Source organism: Rhinatrema bivittatum, chromosome 5 (assembly GCF_901001135.1).
Source record: "Rhinatrema bivittatum chromosome 5, aRhiBiv1.1, whole genome shotgun sequence".
In the NCBI taxonomy this organism is placed as follows: domain Eukaryota; kingdom Metazoa; phylum Chordata; class Amphibia; order Gymnophiona; family Rhinatrematidae; genus Rhinatrema; species Rhinatrema bivittatum.
This window is the reverse complement of record NC_042619.1, coordinates 3,829,392-3,845,542: the sequence shown is the minus strand read 5'-3', so window position 1 is coordinate 3,845,542 and position 16,151 is coordinate 3,829,392. Positions and strand designations below refer to the sequence as shown.

At 47.6% G+C, this 16,151-nt stretch overlaps 1 protein-coding gene across 2 annotated transcripts in view; it reads right to left on the bottom strand.

Annotated features, from left to right (window-relative positions):
• Positions 1–16,151, bottom strand: part of APBB1 (amyloid beta precursor protein binding family B member 1) — a 218,342-nt gene that overhangs the window by 48,876 nt on the left and 153,315 nt on the right. For both annotated transcript variants that reach the window (XM_029601910.1, XM_029601912.1), the window contains one exon: positions 1,999–2,113. In XM_029601910.1, coding sequence (XP_029457770.1) covers positions 1,999–2,113 — 115 coding nt within the window. The remainder of the gene's footprint in view (positions 1–1,998; positions 2,114–16,151) is intronic.

The following is a 16,151-nucleotide window of genomic DNA, read 5'->3' as shown; positions in this document are numbered from 1 at the left end:
CTGGGCATGCTCAGTGTGCCAGTTAAAGTTCTAGAAACTTTGACAAAAGTATTCTGTGACAGGGCTCCATCTGATGATGTCACCCATATGTGAGGACTAACATCCTGCTTGTCCTGGGAGAAATTACTACTTACCTGATAATTTATTTTTCTTTAATGAAGACAGGATAATCTGCACCAGTGGGTTATGCACCTCTACCAGCAGATGGAGCAAAGCCAACATCTGCCCGCCAGTATTCTCTGCAAAAGCCACACAAGCAACACAAAGGGTAAGATGCTTAGGCTTTTTTGCTACTGGCACCATGGATAAACACCCGCTAGTAGCTCGCTCCCAAAAGCATCTGACAATTGTGTGCCCAACTGCGTACCCGCACAAGCGAGCCTGGACAGTGCTCAAAAAAACAAGCTCTGTCCAATAAGCGCACTCTATAGATGCCCAAAATGTAGGCACCCAATACGCAGTCCAGGTAGGCGCCCACCTAAGCACACACCCAGGAGCGCAAGCACAAACTGTCAGACGCTGTTTCACAGAGGACTTGTGTGTAGAAAAGTGCACAAAAGCCACCATGGCCTACCAAGTGGCATCTAAGCAAAGCCTGAGAGTAGGGCCTAGCCAACAAGGCTGCTCAACCCATCAAGCTGCCATGACTCCCCAAGCTCCCCTAGAGACAAGAACGGGTGTTAGATCAGTGCACTGAGCTTGGAGACCAGAAGGGGAATGGAATCCCTAAAATTAACTCCCCTTCTTCTTATTATTTTATAATTACTCTTTACTTGAGCTCAGCCTGCCCCGGCCAAGTATAGAGTTGGTCTCCAGCTGTGAGGGGAGAGGGCAAAGGCCTTCACCACCGCGCTTATCTTCCTGAACCTGCTGGCCTCTCAGCTGTTAGTCTCTCTACAGCGAAGTCCATGCTGGAAAACCAGCTACCGGACCTAGGCACTCGCCTGAGGGAGGGATCTGCAGATAAACTCAACTGAGGGAGGGACCATAAGGTATCACCACAGGAGAGCAGGGGAAATTCATTTCCTCTTTCTTAAATTTTTTTTAAACAATCCCCAGTAGGGAGATGCATGTCCAGCATCTGCTGAAGATGGAGAATACTGGAGGGCAGATGTCAGTGCAGGGGTATAGATACAGTCATGTCAGCTTTGCTCTGTCTCCATCAGCTAGAAGAGGTACATAACCCACTGATGTGGATTAACCTGTTCGAATGCTAAGAAAGACAGAATTAATTCTGGTAGATGGTGCTAAACTACTTTGTGATTGCCCAGAGATAAAATGGAGGGGGAAGGAGATTGTATCAGTGGATATAACACCTAATTTGGGATTTTATATTGATAAGACATTTGGTTTTTTGCTTCAGCTCTAACTGCTGGTGAAAAAGGTCTTCTGTAAACTACATACGTTGCATTGTTTAAGGTTTGTTTTAGAAGTGAAGATTTTAAAACAGTAATACACTTTCGTTTTCTCGATTTTAACTACTGTAATGCTCTGTATGTGGGTTTACATAAAACCCATGTATGATCTTTGCAATTATTAATGAATGTGGCTACCCATCTGGTAGCAAGGTGTCCGCTACAATCTCACATTATCCTCATTTTAAGAGAGCTGTATTGTGAAATTTAAGGTTTTATTGCTGATACATTGATACTCTATGATATTTGTCCTATCTAATTAAAGGAGTCCATATAAAACTAGTAGAGAGATGCATTCTGAGGACCAGCAGTTGTTGGCACCTCCAAGGTCAAAGTCTGTGAGACTTGTGACTACCAGTAAGTGGGCTTCCTCTGAAGTTGCTCCTTCTCTCTGGAATACCTTCCCAGTTGGATTACGCCAATTAGTAAATAAGTGTTTTAGAAAAGCTCTAAAGATAGCAGATAATTGATGTTTTATTGACTGTATTATTGAACTGTTTAAGTGTTATTTTAAAAAGTGTTACCCACCATGAACAAAATATTGTTAATATAGCGGGAGCTTGCAAATAAATAAATCTCTCACCTTGGAGCAGATTTCATGTAAACTGGTGGCGATATTCTTGGCAGGTGTCTCACAATGGAAGACATGACATTTTAGTAGTTGGGTCAGTTTGTCTCTTGCGACGTAGGCAAAATCCCTGTCAACATATGGAGTGGGAACAAACAAATGTGGGGTTTCAATAACCAGAATATTCCATTTTCATAAAGACCCAAAAGTGGAAGAGTAAGACAGCTGGAAACATCTGGATCTGATGGATGAACTGTGAGTGATGGTTTCTTCAAACGCACCTAGAACCTCAATGATGGTGGATCAGATGGGTTGGGTCATGCCACCTGTCCAGTCCTGTAGTACTGACCTGTAGCAAACTCTTTAAGAACAATATTAAGGTACTTGTGATGCCTCCTCTGCCATGGCCTGACCTCTTCCTTGGGGGTGAAGAGCCAAATCCTGAGCTATCTATGGCAGGGTGGAAGCCAGAGCATGGCACTATTGAGGAATGATGATGATGAATGAATGGTCAAATCCTAAAACTGAAATGCTAGTACTGTTTATCATTTCTAAAACTCTATGAGACATATCCAGAATTTTTATCCCTCTCCTAGCAAGAAATCCTACCTAAGCCCAATTCTTCACCATGACCTCACACTTATTTTCTGTCACCTTGATGTCACCCTTCTCTGTATACAATCTGCCTTTCATCAACTCTACAATAATGTCTACTCCAAGCTTCTGTGGAGGTCCTGATCTCTTCCCTTTTACATTATTGCAACTCACTATTTCTTTCCTGCTCCCTCTGTCCCCAATCTCTCCACTATACACCGAATACTGATGCTTTTCCTCCTCCTTTCCCTTCCTGTTCCAGAATTGAATGTTCCTATTACCACTGGCTTCTCTCTGTGAGTTTGGTTCTACATTGCCTGTTCCAGCACATGGTTCGGACACAGCTAGCATAGATCTTTCTAGGTCACTGCTCTCCTGGTACATGACGACCTGCCTCGTTAGCTCTCTTCTCACCTGCCCAAGACTGCCAGTTTCCCATGTATTTATGTGATTTACCACACCACACTGCAGCAATTAACACCATATATAGTTTTTCCAACCTGCTGTTTCAGGTAGCACCAGTAACACAACTACTGACAGCACAAGCTGCAGACTGAATCAAGAGGAGGACACACATGTAGCACCAGAAAAGGACAAGGACAGGATGTTGATATAATAGAATGAGGACACTTGATGAGGTGATGGGGCTGGGGTCTAGGATAATACTGTACCTCTCCCTGTGTCCCAGAGTGCAGCAAGAGAGTCAAAAAGCACAGCATTAGCAGACAAGAAGACAGAAAAACCATGGAAACTAGGAGGCAGGGAAGAGGAGGAAGAGAAGGGCAATAAAGAATGAGAACCCACAGAGCGCTGGAACATCAGGGGAATCGGACATCTTCAGCCTTCCACCCATAAGTGTAATAACCATGATGAGATTACAGGAAGGCTGACTAGAAAAAAGCTCACTTACACGCTGTCATTTCACCACTGGCTCACATCACACCTATGTGGAAGTTGCTCTGTTTGTCAAATGTCTATGAACACTTCTTCATTGACTGTTCTTTCAGCTAATTACACGTCACCTCATGTACATCGGAAGTAGTCATCTACCTCACTGAATGCCCATGTCAAAAGGTGCATGTTGGTAAGACCATGCGAATGGTGAAGCTAAGAATGATAAAGCATTGGTCCAGTTTATTACATCATCGTCCTAATGCTCCTTCAGTGACTCATTGAAATGAGATGAATCATTAAAAGTTCATCTGTTCCCGGAGGCCTCTGAGGGGGGTGTAGGTAGGGGTTTTTTGTTTTTATTATGTTATGCTTCTGATTTGTGTGTGTGAAATTGTAAGCTGCCCAGAACTGGTATCTGGCAATTGGGGGGTAAGAAATCACTGTAAATAAATACATTTCCTTTAATGCCCTCTAGTATTGTGTGATTGAATGGCTTGTTCTGATTTGACGTGGGGGCAATCTAATCCTTAGATTGCTGTGCCTAGAACATTGGATTTACAAACTTAAGACTGTGGCACCTGGGGTCTCAACTCTGAACTTGATCTAAGTGTCTTTTTACTTTAAGATTTGATGTCATCATGCTTATTCCACAGCATTATCTGCCTTTGCTTTGCAGGAGATTTGTGGAATAGTTATGTCATTCATGACGATTGTCTGACATTTAAGAGACGATGTCTTTTTCTTTCGGTTCTCCATTTTGAACAACTGAGACTCATGGCCCGGTTGAAGAATGGTAAATTTTGGCAGAGATAAGCAGAGTTTTTAATATACACATTCATGAATAAAAGCTAATCATTTGCTTGCATTATTTTGCAGACAACAGTTTAATTTGTTCTGTTGGGCTTTTCAAAAAAAAATGTAGATCTAAACAATGTTGATCTAGGACTCTTGTCCACCCTCTCTTTTTGTATGTATGAGTTTTGGTTCTGAAGGTGAATGATTGAACTGACCAGGCAGTCAATGTTTGGATTTGCAGGACACACTGATAGGCTTGCTAACACCTTGCAACAAATTTAGCACTTAAATACCTTTCTGCTGCTAACCACATTTGTTTTTGCATTTATTTGTATTTCCATTTTTGTACCAATGTTGGACTCATGACTGAAAAGAGTCTTTCCCTGGTTTCAGAAGCTTGGGATGTCTAACAGGCACTTGTTAGTGGATCTCATCGTTTTAGTCAGCTGGTACATTTTTAAGAATTAATTAATGCTAGGGGGGACTTTCCCACTTCTGTACCATAGAGAGAAATCTGAATTAAATTCTTTATTCTACAGGGTGCCAATGGAGAGACATCAAGACAGCTGAGTTATGGTCGGATTCTGAAGGGCCCTAATTTTGGATAACTTGAAGGGCTTTGAGGGTATATTTAAGAAAACCTAAATAAAGAACAGTAATCAAGTTTAGTGATTTCTAGATACTGAATGACATCCTGAAATTATCCAATTCCAAATATGGCTCGAGTGTGCGCATAATACGGGGCTTCCAGAAAGACTCAAACTGCTATTTTTTTTATATGTGATTTGAACGTGAGCCGAGAGTCAGAAATTAATCCTAGGTTTCAAATCTCTTGAACAAAAGGGATAATGCAGGACTGAAAACGTATTGGGGAAGGGAGTCGAGTCATTTCTGTTTTGGCCAGATTTAAGAAGAGATGACTGTGGCTTAGCCAGACAGATATATCGAGATTAAACCAGAGCTCTTTTTTTCTTTGAGTGCTGCTTGGAAAAAAACATTGTATATCGACTGCATCTAAATGATAATGGAGATCTAAGCTTCCTAAGAGTTTGTAAAGTGGCCTTAGATATACAGTGACTTGCAAAAGTATTCAACTCCCCAAAAAGTCAGCAGATGTGTGAATTAAACATGGCAGTTACACAGATTGGTTCAGACAGCATGGTTACTGCAAACCAGTTAGCCCTTAAAATAAAATTTCAAAGTCACAATTATTTATTTCTCGGCATTTTTTGTAAAATAAAATTAAAAACCTGAATAAAGCTGCTTGCATAAGTATTCAGCCCCTTGAGACTAATTCTTGGTAGAACCACCTTCTGCTGCAATAACAGCTTTAAGTCTCTTGGGGTAGGTTTCCACCAGCTTTGCACACTGTTTGGGAATGATTTTTGCCCATTCTTCCTGGCAGATTTGCTCCAGGTTGTTCAGGTTGGTCGGATGATTCTTATGGACTGCAAACTTTAAATACTGCCACAGATTCTCGATTGGCTTGAGAACTTTCTTTATTTTAAATCTTTCCTATACCCTCGTTAAGGTGGGTACCGTCACAACGGTTTACAGTAAGGCACATAAAAGTAATGATACTTTGACTTGGCCATTGTAGAACATTCACCTTTTTGTTGTTCAACCACTCCTGTGTTGCTTTGGGCTCAGTGTCCTGCTGAAAGGTAAACTTTCTCCCAAGGTTCAGTATTTTAGCAGACTGAAGCAGGCTGACTTGCAGTATCTCCCTGTAGGTTGCACTAACCATCCATCCTTCAGTTATAAGAAGATGCCCAGTCCTCGCTGAGGAAAAGCTGCCACCCACATAATGAACTGCTGGGATGATGTTTGCTGAGGAGTGGGCAGTGTTAGGTCTGCACCACACATACAAGTACATTTTAAAAGGTGCACGTGTGCGCCCATAAACACGCGTACTGGGCTCTCTCGAGCAAAAATATGCCCAATTTTATATTGTGCGTTCAAGTCCGCATGTACCATTTAAATATTCCTACCGGGCGTATGTGCTGCAGCCTTACACACGTGCTCACAAGAGACGCTATATCTATCCCACTGTAAGGGGGCACTTTCAACTCAGGGTGGGTTTTGGCGGGGGCGCCTAGGCAGACCAATGTAACACCACCTCCCCCCGAGCAGAAAGTGCCCCCGTTACAGTGGGACGGTGTCAGATTGGCCCTTTCTCTCTCTCTCTGACTGGCGCCTCCTCAGGACCAGAGGTAAAGTTACCTGCAGAACTTGGTCAGGGTTATGCACGGACGTCTTGGCCCCACCCCCTCACCTCCTTATTCTTGACGCGCACGGGTGCGCACGTACTTCCTGGCTTCTTGAAATTTGCATTGCTCGCCCGCAGCCCACATACGCGCCTATGCTGCCGTTTCTGCACAACAACGCTTTTAAAACTTTCCTGATAGCTTTTTACATTTTGGCCAAATGCTCCATTTTTGTCTCATCCGACCACAAAACCTAATCCTCCATTTTAGCTGAGTCGCTCTGATGCTTTGTCATTTTCCTTCAGTAAGGGCTTCCTTCCAGCCGCGCTCCCATGCAGGCCAGCTGTATGCAGAGCGAGTGACTGGGGCACATCCACGCCAGTCTCAGCCACAGAGTGACTGCTGCCCGCGCTGTGGCTTCCTTCCAGCCATGCTCCAATGCAGGCCAGTTGTATGCAGTGCGAGTGACTGGTGCACCTCCACGCCAGTCTCAGCCACAGAGTGATTGCTGCCCGCGCTGTGGCTTCCTTCCAGCCACGCTCCCATGCAGGCCAGTTGTATGCAGAGCGAGTGACTGGGGCACATCCACGCCAGTCTCAGCCACAGAGTGATTGCTGCCCGCGCTGTGGCTTCCTTCCAGCCACGCTCCCATGCAGGCCAGTTGTATGCAGAGCGAGTGACTGGGGCACCTCCACGCCAGTCTCAGCCACAGAGTGATTGCTGCCCGCGCTGTGGCTTCCTTCCAGCCGCGCTCCATGCAGGCCAGTTGTATGCAGAGCGAGTGACTGGGGCACCTCCACGCCAGTCTCAGCCACAGAGTGATTGCTGCCCGCGCTGTGGCTTCCTTCCAGCCGCGCTCCCATGCAGGCCAGTTGTATGCAGAGCGAGTGACTGGTGCACCTCCACGCCAGTCTCAGCCACAGAGTGATTGCTGCCCGCGCTGTGGCTTCCTTCCAGCCACGCTCCCATGCAGGCCAGTTGTATGCAGAGCGAGTGACTGGGGCACATCCACGCCAGTCTCAGCCACAGAGTGATTGCTGCCCGCGCTGTGGCTTCCTTCCAGCCACGCTCCCATGCAGGCCAGTTGTATGCAGAGCGAGTGACTGGGGCACATCCACGCCAGTCTCAGCCACAGAGTGATTGCTGCCCGCGCTGTGGCTTCCTTCCAGCCGCGCTCCCATGCAGGCCAGCTGTATGCAGAGCGAGTGACTGAGGCACCTCCACGCCAGGCTCAGCCACAGAGTGATTGCTGCCCGCGCTGTGGCTTCCTTCCAGCCGCGCTCCCATGCAGGCCAGCTGTATGCAGAGCGAGTGACTGGTGCACCTCCACGCCAGGCTCAGCCACAGAGTGATTGCTGCCCGCGCTGTGGCTTCCTTCCAGCCGCGCTCCAATGCAGGCCAGTTGTATGCAGAGCGAATGACTGGTGCACCTCCACGTTAGGGCAAGGGAAGGGGGTTTCTGAGCGGGTTGAGCGGCTCCTCGATGGGCTAGGCCTCGCTTCGGGCTCGGTGGGCACTTCACATGGTGGGCTGCAGTGGCGCCATCTTGTGCGCGGTTCGTTGTGGTGCCATTTTCCCCCTTTGTCCGTTGGTTTGTGCGGTGCGGTTGTATGCAGAGCGAGTGACTGGGGCACCTCCACGCCAGTCTCAGCCACAGAGTGACTGCTGCCCGCGCTGTGGCTTCCTTCCAGCCACGCTCCCATGCAGGCCAGTTGTATGCAGAGCGAGTGACTGGGGCACATCCACGCCAGTCTCAGCCACAGAGTGACTGCTGCCCGCGCTGTGGCTTCCTTCCAGCCACGCTCCCATGCAGGCCAGTTGTATGCAGAGCGAGTGACTGGGGCACCTCCATGCCAGGGTCAGCCACAGAGTGATTGCTGCCCGCGCTGTGGCTTCCTTCCAGCCACGCACCCATGCAGGCCAGCTGTATGCAGAGCGAGTGACTGGGGCACCTCCCCGCCAGTCTCAGCCACAGAGTGACTGCTGCCCACGCTGTGGCTTCCTTCCAGCCATGCTCCAATGCAGGCCAGTTGTATGCAGTGCGAGTGACTGGGGCACATCCACGTCAGTCTCAGCCACAGAGTGATTGCTGCCCGCGCTGTGGCTTCCTTCCAGCCATGCTCCCATGCAGGCCAGTTGTATGCAGAGCGAGTGACTGGGGCACATCCACGCCAGTCTCAGCCACAGAGTGATTGCTGCCCGCGCTGTGGCTTCCTTCCAGCCACGCTCCCATGCAGGCCAGTTGTATGCAGAACGAGTGACTGGGGCACCTCCACGCCAGTCTCAGCCACAGATTGACTGCTGCCCGCGCTGTGGCTTCCTTCCAGCCACGCTCCCATGCAGGCCAGTTGTATGCAATGCGAGTGACTGGTGCACATCCACGCCAGTCTCAGCCACAGAGTGATTGCTGCCCGCGCTGTGGCTTCCTTCCAGCCACGCTCCCATGCAGGCCAGCTGTATGCAGAGCGAGTGACTGGGGCACCTCCACGCCAGGCTCAGCCACAGAGTGATTGCTGCCCGCGCTGTGGCTTCCTTCCAGCCACGCTCCCATGCAGGCCAGTTGTATGCAGTGCGAGTGACTGGGGCACCTCCACGCCAGTCTCAGCTACAGAGTGATTGCTGCCCGCGCTGTGGCTTCCTTCCAGCCACGCTCCCATGTAGGCCAGTTGTATGCAGAGCGAGTGACTGGTGCACCTCCAAGCCAGCCTCAGCCACAGAGTGATTGCTGCCCGCGCTGTGGCTTCCTTCCAGCCACGCTCCCATGCAGGCCAGCTGTATGCAGAGCGAGTGACTGGGGCACCTCCACGCCACGCTCAGCCACAGAGTGATTGCTGCCCGCGCTGTGGCTTCCTTCCAGCCACGCTCCCATGCAGGCCAGTTGTATGCAGAGCGAGTGATTGGTGCACCTCCACGCCAGTCTCAGCCACAGAGTGATTGCTGCCCGCGCTGTGGCTTCCTTCCAGCCGCGCTCCCATGCAGGCCATTTGTATACAATGCGAGTGACTGGTGCACCTCCACGCCAGTCTCAGCCACAGATTGATTGCTGCCCGCGCTGTGGCTTCCTTCCAGCCACGCTCCCATGCAGGCTAGCTGTATGCAGAGCGAGTGACTGGGGCACCTCCACGCCAGGCTCAGCCACAGAGTGATTGCTGCCCGCGCTGTGGCTTCCTTCCAGCCACGCTCCCATGCAGGCCAGTTGTATGCAATGCGAGTGACTGGTGCACCTCCACGCCAGTCTCAGCCACAGAGTGATTGCTGCCCGCGCTGTGGCTTCCTTCCAGCCACGCTCCCATGCAGGCCAGCTGTATGCAGAGCGAGTGACTGGGGCACCTCCACGCCAGGCTCAGCCACAGAGTGATTGCTGCCCGCGCTGTGGCTTCCTTCCAGCCACGCTCCCATGCAGGCCAGTTGTATGCAGTGCGAGTGACTGGTGCACCTCCACGCCAGTCTCAGCCACAGAGTGATTGCTGCCCGCGTTGTGGCTTCCTTCCAGCCGCGCTCCCATGCAGGCCAGTTGTATGCAGTGCGAGTGACTGGTGCACCTCCACGCCAGTCTCAGCCACAGAGTGACTGCTGCCCGCGCTGTGGCTTCCTTCCAGCCACGCTCCCATGCAGGCCAGCTGTATGCAGAGCGAGTGACTGGGGCACCTCCACGCCAGGCTCAGCCACAGAGTGATTGCTGCCCGCGCTGTGGCTTCCTTCCAGCCACGCTCCCATGCAGGCCAGCTGTATGCAGAGCGAGTGACTGGTGCACCTCCACGCCAGTCTCAGCCACAGAGTGATTGCTGCCCGCGCTGTGGCTTCTCTCACAAGTCTCCTTCTGAGTTTTGAGGTACGACCTTGTCGAGGCAGTGTGTGGGGCTGGTATGATGCAGCTTTCATGTCCTCCCAACAGGGCTCATTGGGATATTCAAGCACATGGATATTATTTTGTAGCCTTTCCTATCTTGTGCACGCCTGTAACTTTATCTTTAATTTCCTTAGTATGCTCTTTGGTCTTAATTTTCACAGCCTGACGAATGGTACTGGAATTAGGGGTCTTTTATCCAGGAAAGGTAGAGGCCAATGGTAAGCCGATTTTTAGGGCAATATATTTCATCTGTGTAAACCTGGAGCTGCCATAGCACAGGGGTTGAATACTTATGCAGGGAGTGTTTTTCAGTTTTTATTTTACAAAACATTTAGAGAAATAATGAATTTAATTGCTTTAAGAGTATACTGATGTGCAATAAACATACTGTCTGGAACCACCAGTGTAAGGGTCATTTGGAATCCATACAAATCTGATGACTTTTTAGGAGTCTGAATACTTTTGCAAGGCACTGTATGGGTTCACCATTTTTTAAATAAGATGTTGACTTGAATGAAGTAAGCATACAAGTGCTTTTATTACTGCCTTTTTAAATCTTTTCATCATAGCAATAATTTTACTTTGCAGAATGTTTGGACAGCAAGAAATAGCCTCTGATGCAGGCATTACATCGCCAAAAGATCATGATGTCGGGCATTTGCTCTGCTGGACAATAATTACTCTATTATTTGACTCCAGCTACAATTACAGTATATTGGCTAACAGCTTTGGACGTTGGGCAGCGCAAGTGAACTAATTGGAAGGTAAGTGTTTTTACTTGCACTTTAAAAATAAAAAGAAGAAATTCCTTTATGCTTCTTTAAAAAGCCTTGATGAATTGAGACTGGTATATTATTATAGCCGGTGTTACTGTACAACCCACTAATGGGGGCAATAAGCAATTCAAAAGAAGTCCAGTTAGTGGGTCTATGACTCGCTGTTCCTGTATTAGTAAATGAACATTGTGAAGTAATAAAAAAAAAACCCTGCAAAAACGTCACTCTGAACCTATAGAGGAAACCTACCGTACCATAAGAATACCAATTCCCAGAACTCATACAGCAAGGATCCTACCCAGGAAAAGGCAGCACTGTAAATATTGCCACGGGCCCTAGAACATCAATACACTTCCTGTTGGGGGAAAACAGATGAAGCTGGACTGCTATAGATCCCTAAGAGAATACTGCACCTTGGTCACATGTGGGATACACACAGATCCTAATCAAGTCCGTGACCACAAACTGTGGCCGACAGAAACAGATTGTCACTCCTCGTGCAATACATTAGAAAAAGAGAAACAAAAATGCATTTCCTCCAGTACTAAGCAGAATATAAAAAAATCAGAGTTGCATGTGTGCAAAAACGGACCTTGAAATCACTAAACTGAATAATGGTCTCAGTCTATCTTCTCTCAACTCCTTTTCCGGATCTCATTTCCATTTTCTATTTCTTTTCTTTCCTCCTGCCTTAATACCCTTTCCCTTATACGTCTCTTTCCTCTGCCTTTCTATCGACTGTTTCACCGCCCTCTTTCGTCTCCTTGTCAGCCAATCTCTCCCACCCTCTCATTTCCCCTGTATCTTACTCTTCCAGTCTGTGCTCATCCCTTCCCCAGCCTTTGCCTCTCATATCCTTTAGCCCCTTCCTTCCTGCTAATCACCTCCATGTCCTGCCTCTGTCTAGCACATCTTATTCCCTCCCATTACTCACCTATACATTTCCACTGCCTCGCACTCCTCCACAGCCTCTTATCTGCCACCTTTTAACCCACCTCAAATTCCCCAACTCATACCCTCCCAGGACCACCCACAAACCCCACAGAAATGCCGTCCCCACTGTCTCCCCAAGCCATCTCAGAGTCCCTACTTTCCTACTTCTCTCCCAAATCGCTGCTTACCCCCAGTCCCTATCCAATCTGCAAACCCCCATCCTCCCCCATTCAATCCTCTAGCCCTCACTAACCCACCACATCCCCCTATCCTTATCCTATCTCTGAGTCCCCCACTCTTCCAACACTCCCCACCCAATTCCTGAGTCCCCTAATCTCTTCCCCCAAAGCTCAATCAATCCAGGTTCCTATTCTCCCACCAATCACAACCAATTCCCAAGGCCCTACTGCCTCCACCCAGTCCTTAAGTTCCCACTCTCCCCTGAATCTCCACATCCCCCTAATTCCAATTATACTGCCACCATCTTCAGGTTCCAGATACCAGCAGTCATGGTTTGCAACCGTAGCTCTTCCACTCATGGATGCGTCCCATATCTAGGGAGCTCTGCACGGCATGAACTGCACTGGCGGCCAGAAAGGTCCTGGGCAGACCCCACACAGTAACAGCCCTTCCTTGGCTTCCTAAGGCTCCTCTTCAATCAGCAATGCAGATGCTACTGTCTTTTCCTTTTCCACATGGGCCGTAACTCTGACCTGCTGCAGGACATAAGAACTGGGTGGGTCCTCCCAAGGCTATGCCTCTGCCTCTCCCCTACACTTATATCCAGATACTGCCCTTCCTCTCTAAGCAGGATAAGATTCTGGGTATATTAGTTAATATATTTAGAAACTTTTAGGAGAATGGGATTGAAGTGTGCACATGTACCTTCAGAAAGGAAAGTCAAATGTTACAAGTACAGAAATGACACACTGAGCTAATGAAAAGGACTCAAGGGCTGAAGCAACCAGATTCACTGGGGGATGGGGGCTTAATTACAAATATATTTATGAACACTTTGGGCATCTCTCAGACCATCTTTATAACCCAGGAACAAAAAAGCATAAGAAGGGACACCCTCGAAGGTTAAGGGGTAATACATTTCAGGACCTTCTGAGTGACAACGGGAGCAATTATTCAAAATCATTAAAATATCAGTGAACTGTGAGGTATTGCATAAGAAAAAGGCGAGACTAGGGGAACTAGGAATCTAAATGGCTAATGACATTTAATGTGCACAAACACAGGGGAAATGTCCTAAATGTACAGTCATAGTGCTAGGTTCCACATTAAGGGTCACCACCCAGGAAAAGACCATCGAAATCCTCAGCTCATGACAGACTGTTAGTTATTATAAGGAATGAATGGACGATAGCGCATGCCTCTCTATCGATCCACTGTGTGAGTATATCCTGTTCTAGTTGCCCCATCTCTAAAAGACATAGCAGACATAGAAAAGAGACCGAAGAGGGTGACAACAATGAGAAAGTGTATGGCGTGGCTCCCCTGTGAAGAGAGTCTACATAAGTTAGGGCTCTTTAGCTTGGAGGTTTATAAAACCATGTGTGGTATGGAGCAGGTAAACAGAAGGTGGTTACATTCACTATCAATCAGGACTCGGGGGCACTCCATGAAACAAAGAAATTCAAGAAAGTATTTTTTTAGTCAACGCACAATTAAGTTGTAGAACTTGCTGCCAGTTTCTGGATGACAGGTCCATAATAATCAGTCTCCACCTCTTATACTGGAAGTAAGCAATAGGGAAAGGACTTTCCTGTTGAGATCTGCTGGGTACTTTCAGGTGTCCCAGAGACAGGATGTTGACCCGGCAAGGAATGTATCTTCTTATACAACAGGATCAATACCAGGCCTTAAAGCCTACACCAGGCTTGGGTTTTTTTTAGCTGCAGCATTGACTACAGATGCCTTCCATCACGTGGATTACCTTATAGAGAGACCTGCTAGACTTTGAATTCAATAGCTGTAATCTTATTTTTGAGAGATTATGCTATGAGAGTCTTAGGTTTCTGCAGCAAAGCACTCACTAAGCCTACAAGGGGATGCAGTACCACAGCACGCACTGTTGTGTAGTCACTTCTCAGCCTTGGGCCAGACATTTATTTATTTATAAAATTGTGAATCACTTTTTAGGTCTTACAATAAAATACCATCATAGAAATATAGAAATGACGGCAGAAAAAGACCAAAACGGCCCACCCAGTCTGCCCAGCAAGCGTTCACACTTATTTTTTTCATACTTAGCTGTTACTCTTGGCCCTTTTTAGTAACTTTTTGATTCTATTTCCCTTCCACCCCCGCCATCAATATAGATAGAAGTGCTAGTGCTGCATCTAAGTGAAGTATCTAGCTAATTGTTTAGGGGTAGTAATCGCCGTAATAAGCAAGCTACTCCCACGCTTGTTTACCCAGCCTGTGCTATTCAGTCCTTATTGGTTGTTGTCTGCATATACATCCTCTTTTCTTCATTCCCCCCTGCCGTTGAAGCAGTGAGCTGCACTGGATATGTATTCCAAGTGAAGTATCAGGCTTAATTGACTCTGGGTAGTAACCACCATAACAAGCAAGCTACTCCCCTGCTTTTTTGTGGATGCAAATTCTTTTTTCCACATTTCCTCTTGCCGTTGACGCATAGAGCAATGTTGGTATTGCATTAATCGTGTGTATGTTTATTGAATAAGGATATTACTCTCCAGGTAGTAGCCGTCATTCTCGCAAGCCACCCCCCATGCCTCTTCTCTTCATTCATATCCTTTAGACTTTATGGATCCACAGTGTTTATCCCATGCCCCTTTGAAATCCTTCACAGTTTTGGTCTTCACCACTTCCTCCGTAAGGGCGTTCCAGGCATCCACCACCTTCTCCGTGAAGAAATACTTCCTGACATTGGTTCTGAGTCTTCCTCCCTGGAGCTTCAAATCGTGACCCCTGGTTCTGCTGATTTTTTTCCGACGGAAAACGTTTGTCGTTGTCTTTGGATCATTAAAACCTTTCAAGTATCTGAAAGTCTGTATCATGTCACCTCTGCTCCTCCTTTCCTCCAGGGTGTACATATTTAGATTCTTCAATCTCTCCTCATAAGTCATTCGATGAAGACCATTCACCTTTTTGGTCGCCCTTCTCTGGACTGCCTCCATCTTGTCTCTGTCTCTCTGGAGATACAGTCTCCAGAACTGAACACAGTACTCCAGGTGAGGCCTCACCAAGGACCTGTACAAGGGGATAATCACTTCCCTTTTCTAACTTGATATTCCTCTCTCTATGCAGCCCCGCATTCTTCTGGCTTTAGCTATCGCCTTGTCACATTGTTTTGCCAACTTCAAATCATTAGACACTATCACCCCAAGGTCTCTCTCCTGCTCCGTGCACATCAGCCTTTCTCCCCCCATCGAATACAGTTCATTCGGATTTCCACTCCCCATATGCATGACTCTGCGCTTCTTGGCATTGAATCTCAGCTGCCATTTCTTTGACCACTCTTCCAGCTTCCTTAAATCCCGCCTCATTCTCTCCACTCCTTCCGGTGTGTCCACTCTGTTGCAGATCTTACTGTCATCCGCAAAAAGACAAACCTTACCTTCTATCCCGTCCGCAATGTCGCTCACAAAGATATTGAACAGGACCGGTCCCAACACCGATTCTTGCGGTACACCGCTTAAAACTGCTCTCTCTTCAGCGAGAGTTCCATTTACCATCACACATTGTCTTCTGTCCGTCAACCAGTTTGCAATCCAGGCCACCACCTCGGCACTCACTCCTAAGCTTCTCATTTTATTCACCAGTCTCCTGTGCAGGACCGTATCAAAAGCTTTGCTGAAATCCAAGTAGATGACATGGAGCGCTCTTCCTTGATCCAATTCCTTGGTTACCCAGTCAAAAAAGTCAGATTAGTCTGACAGGATCTTCCCCTGGTGAATCCATGCTGCCTCTGGTCCAGCAATTCTCCCGACTGTATATAGTTCACTATTCTCTCTTTCAACAGTGACTCCATTACTTTTCCCACCAACGAGGTGAGGCTAACTGGTCTGTAGTTACCAGTCTCTTCTCTGTTCCCACTCTTGTGAAGCGGGACCACCACCGCTCTTCTCCAATCACTCGGCACCA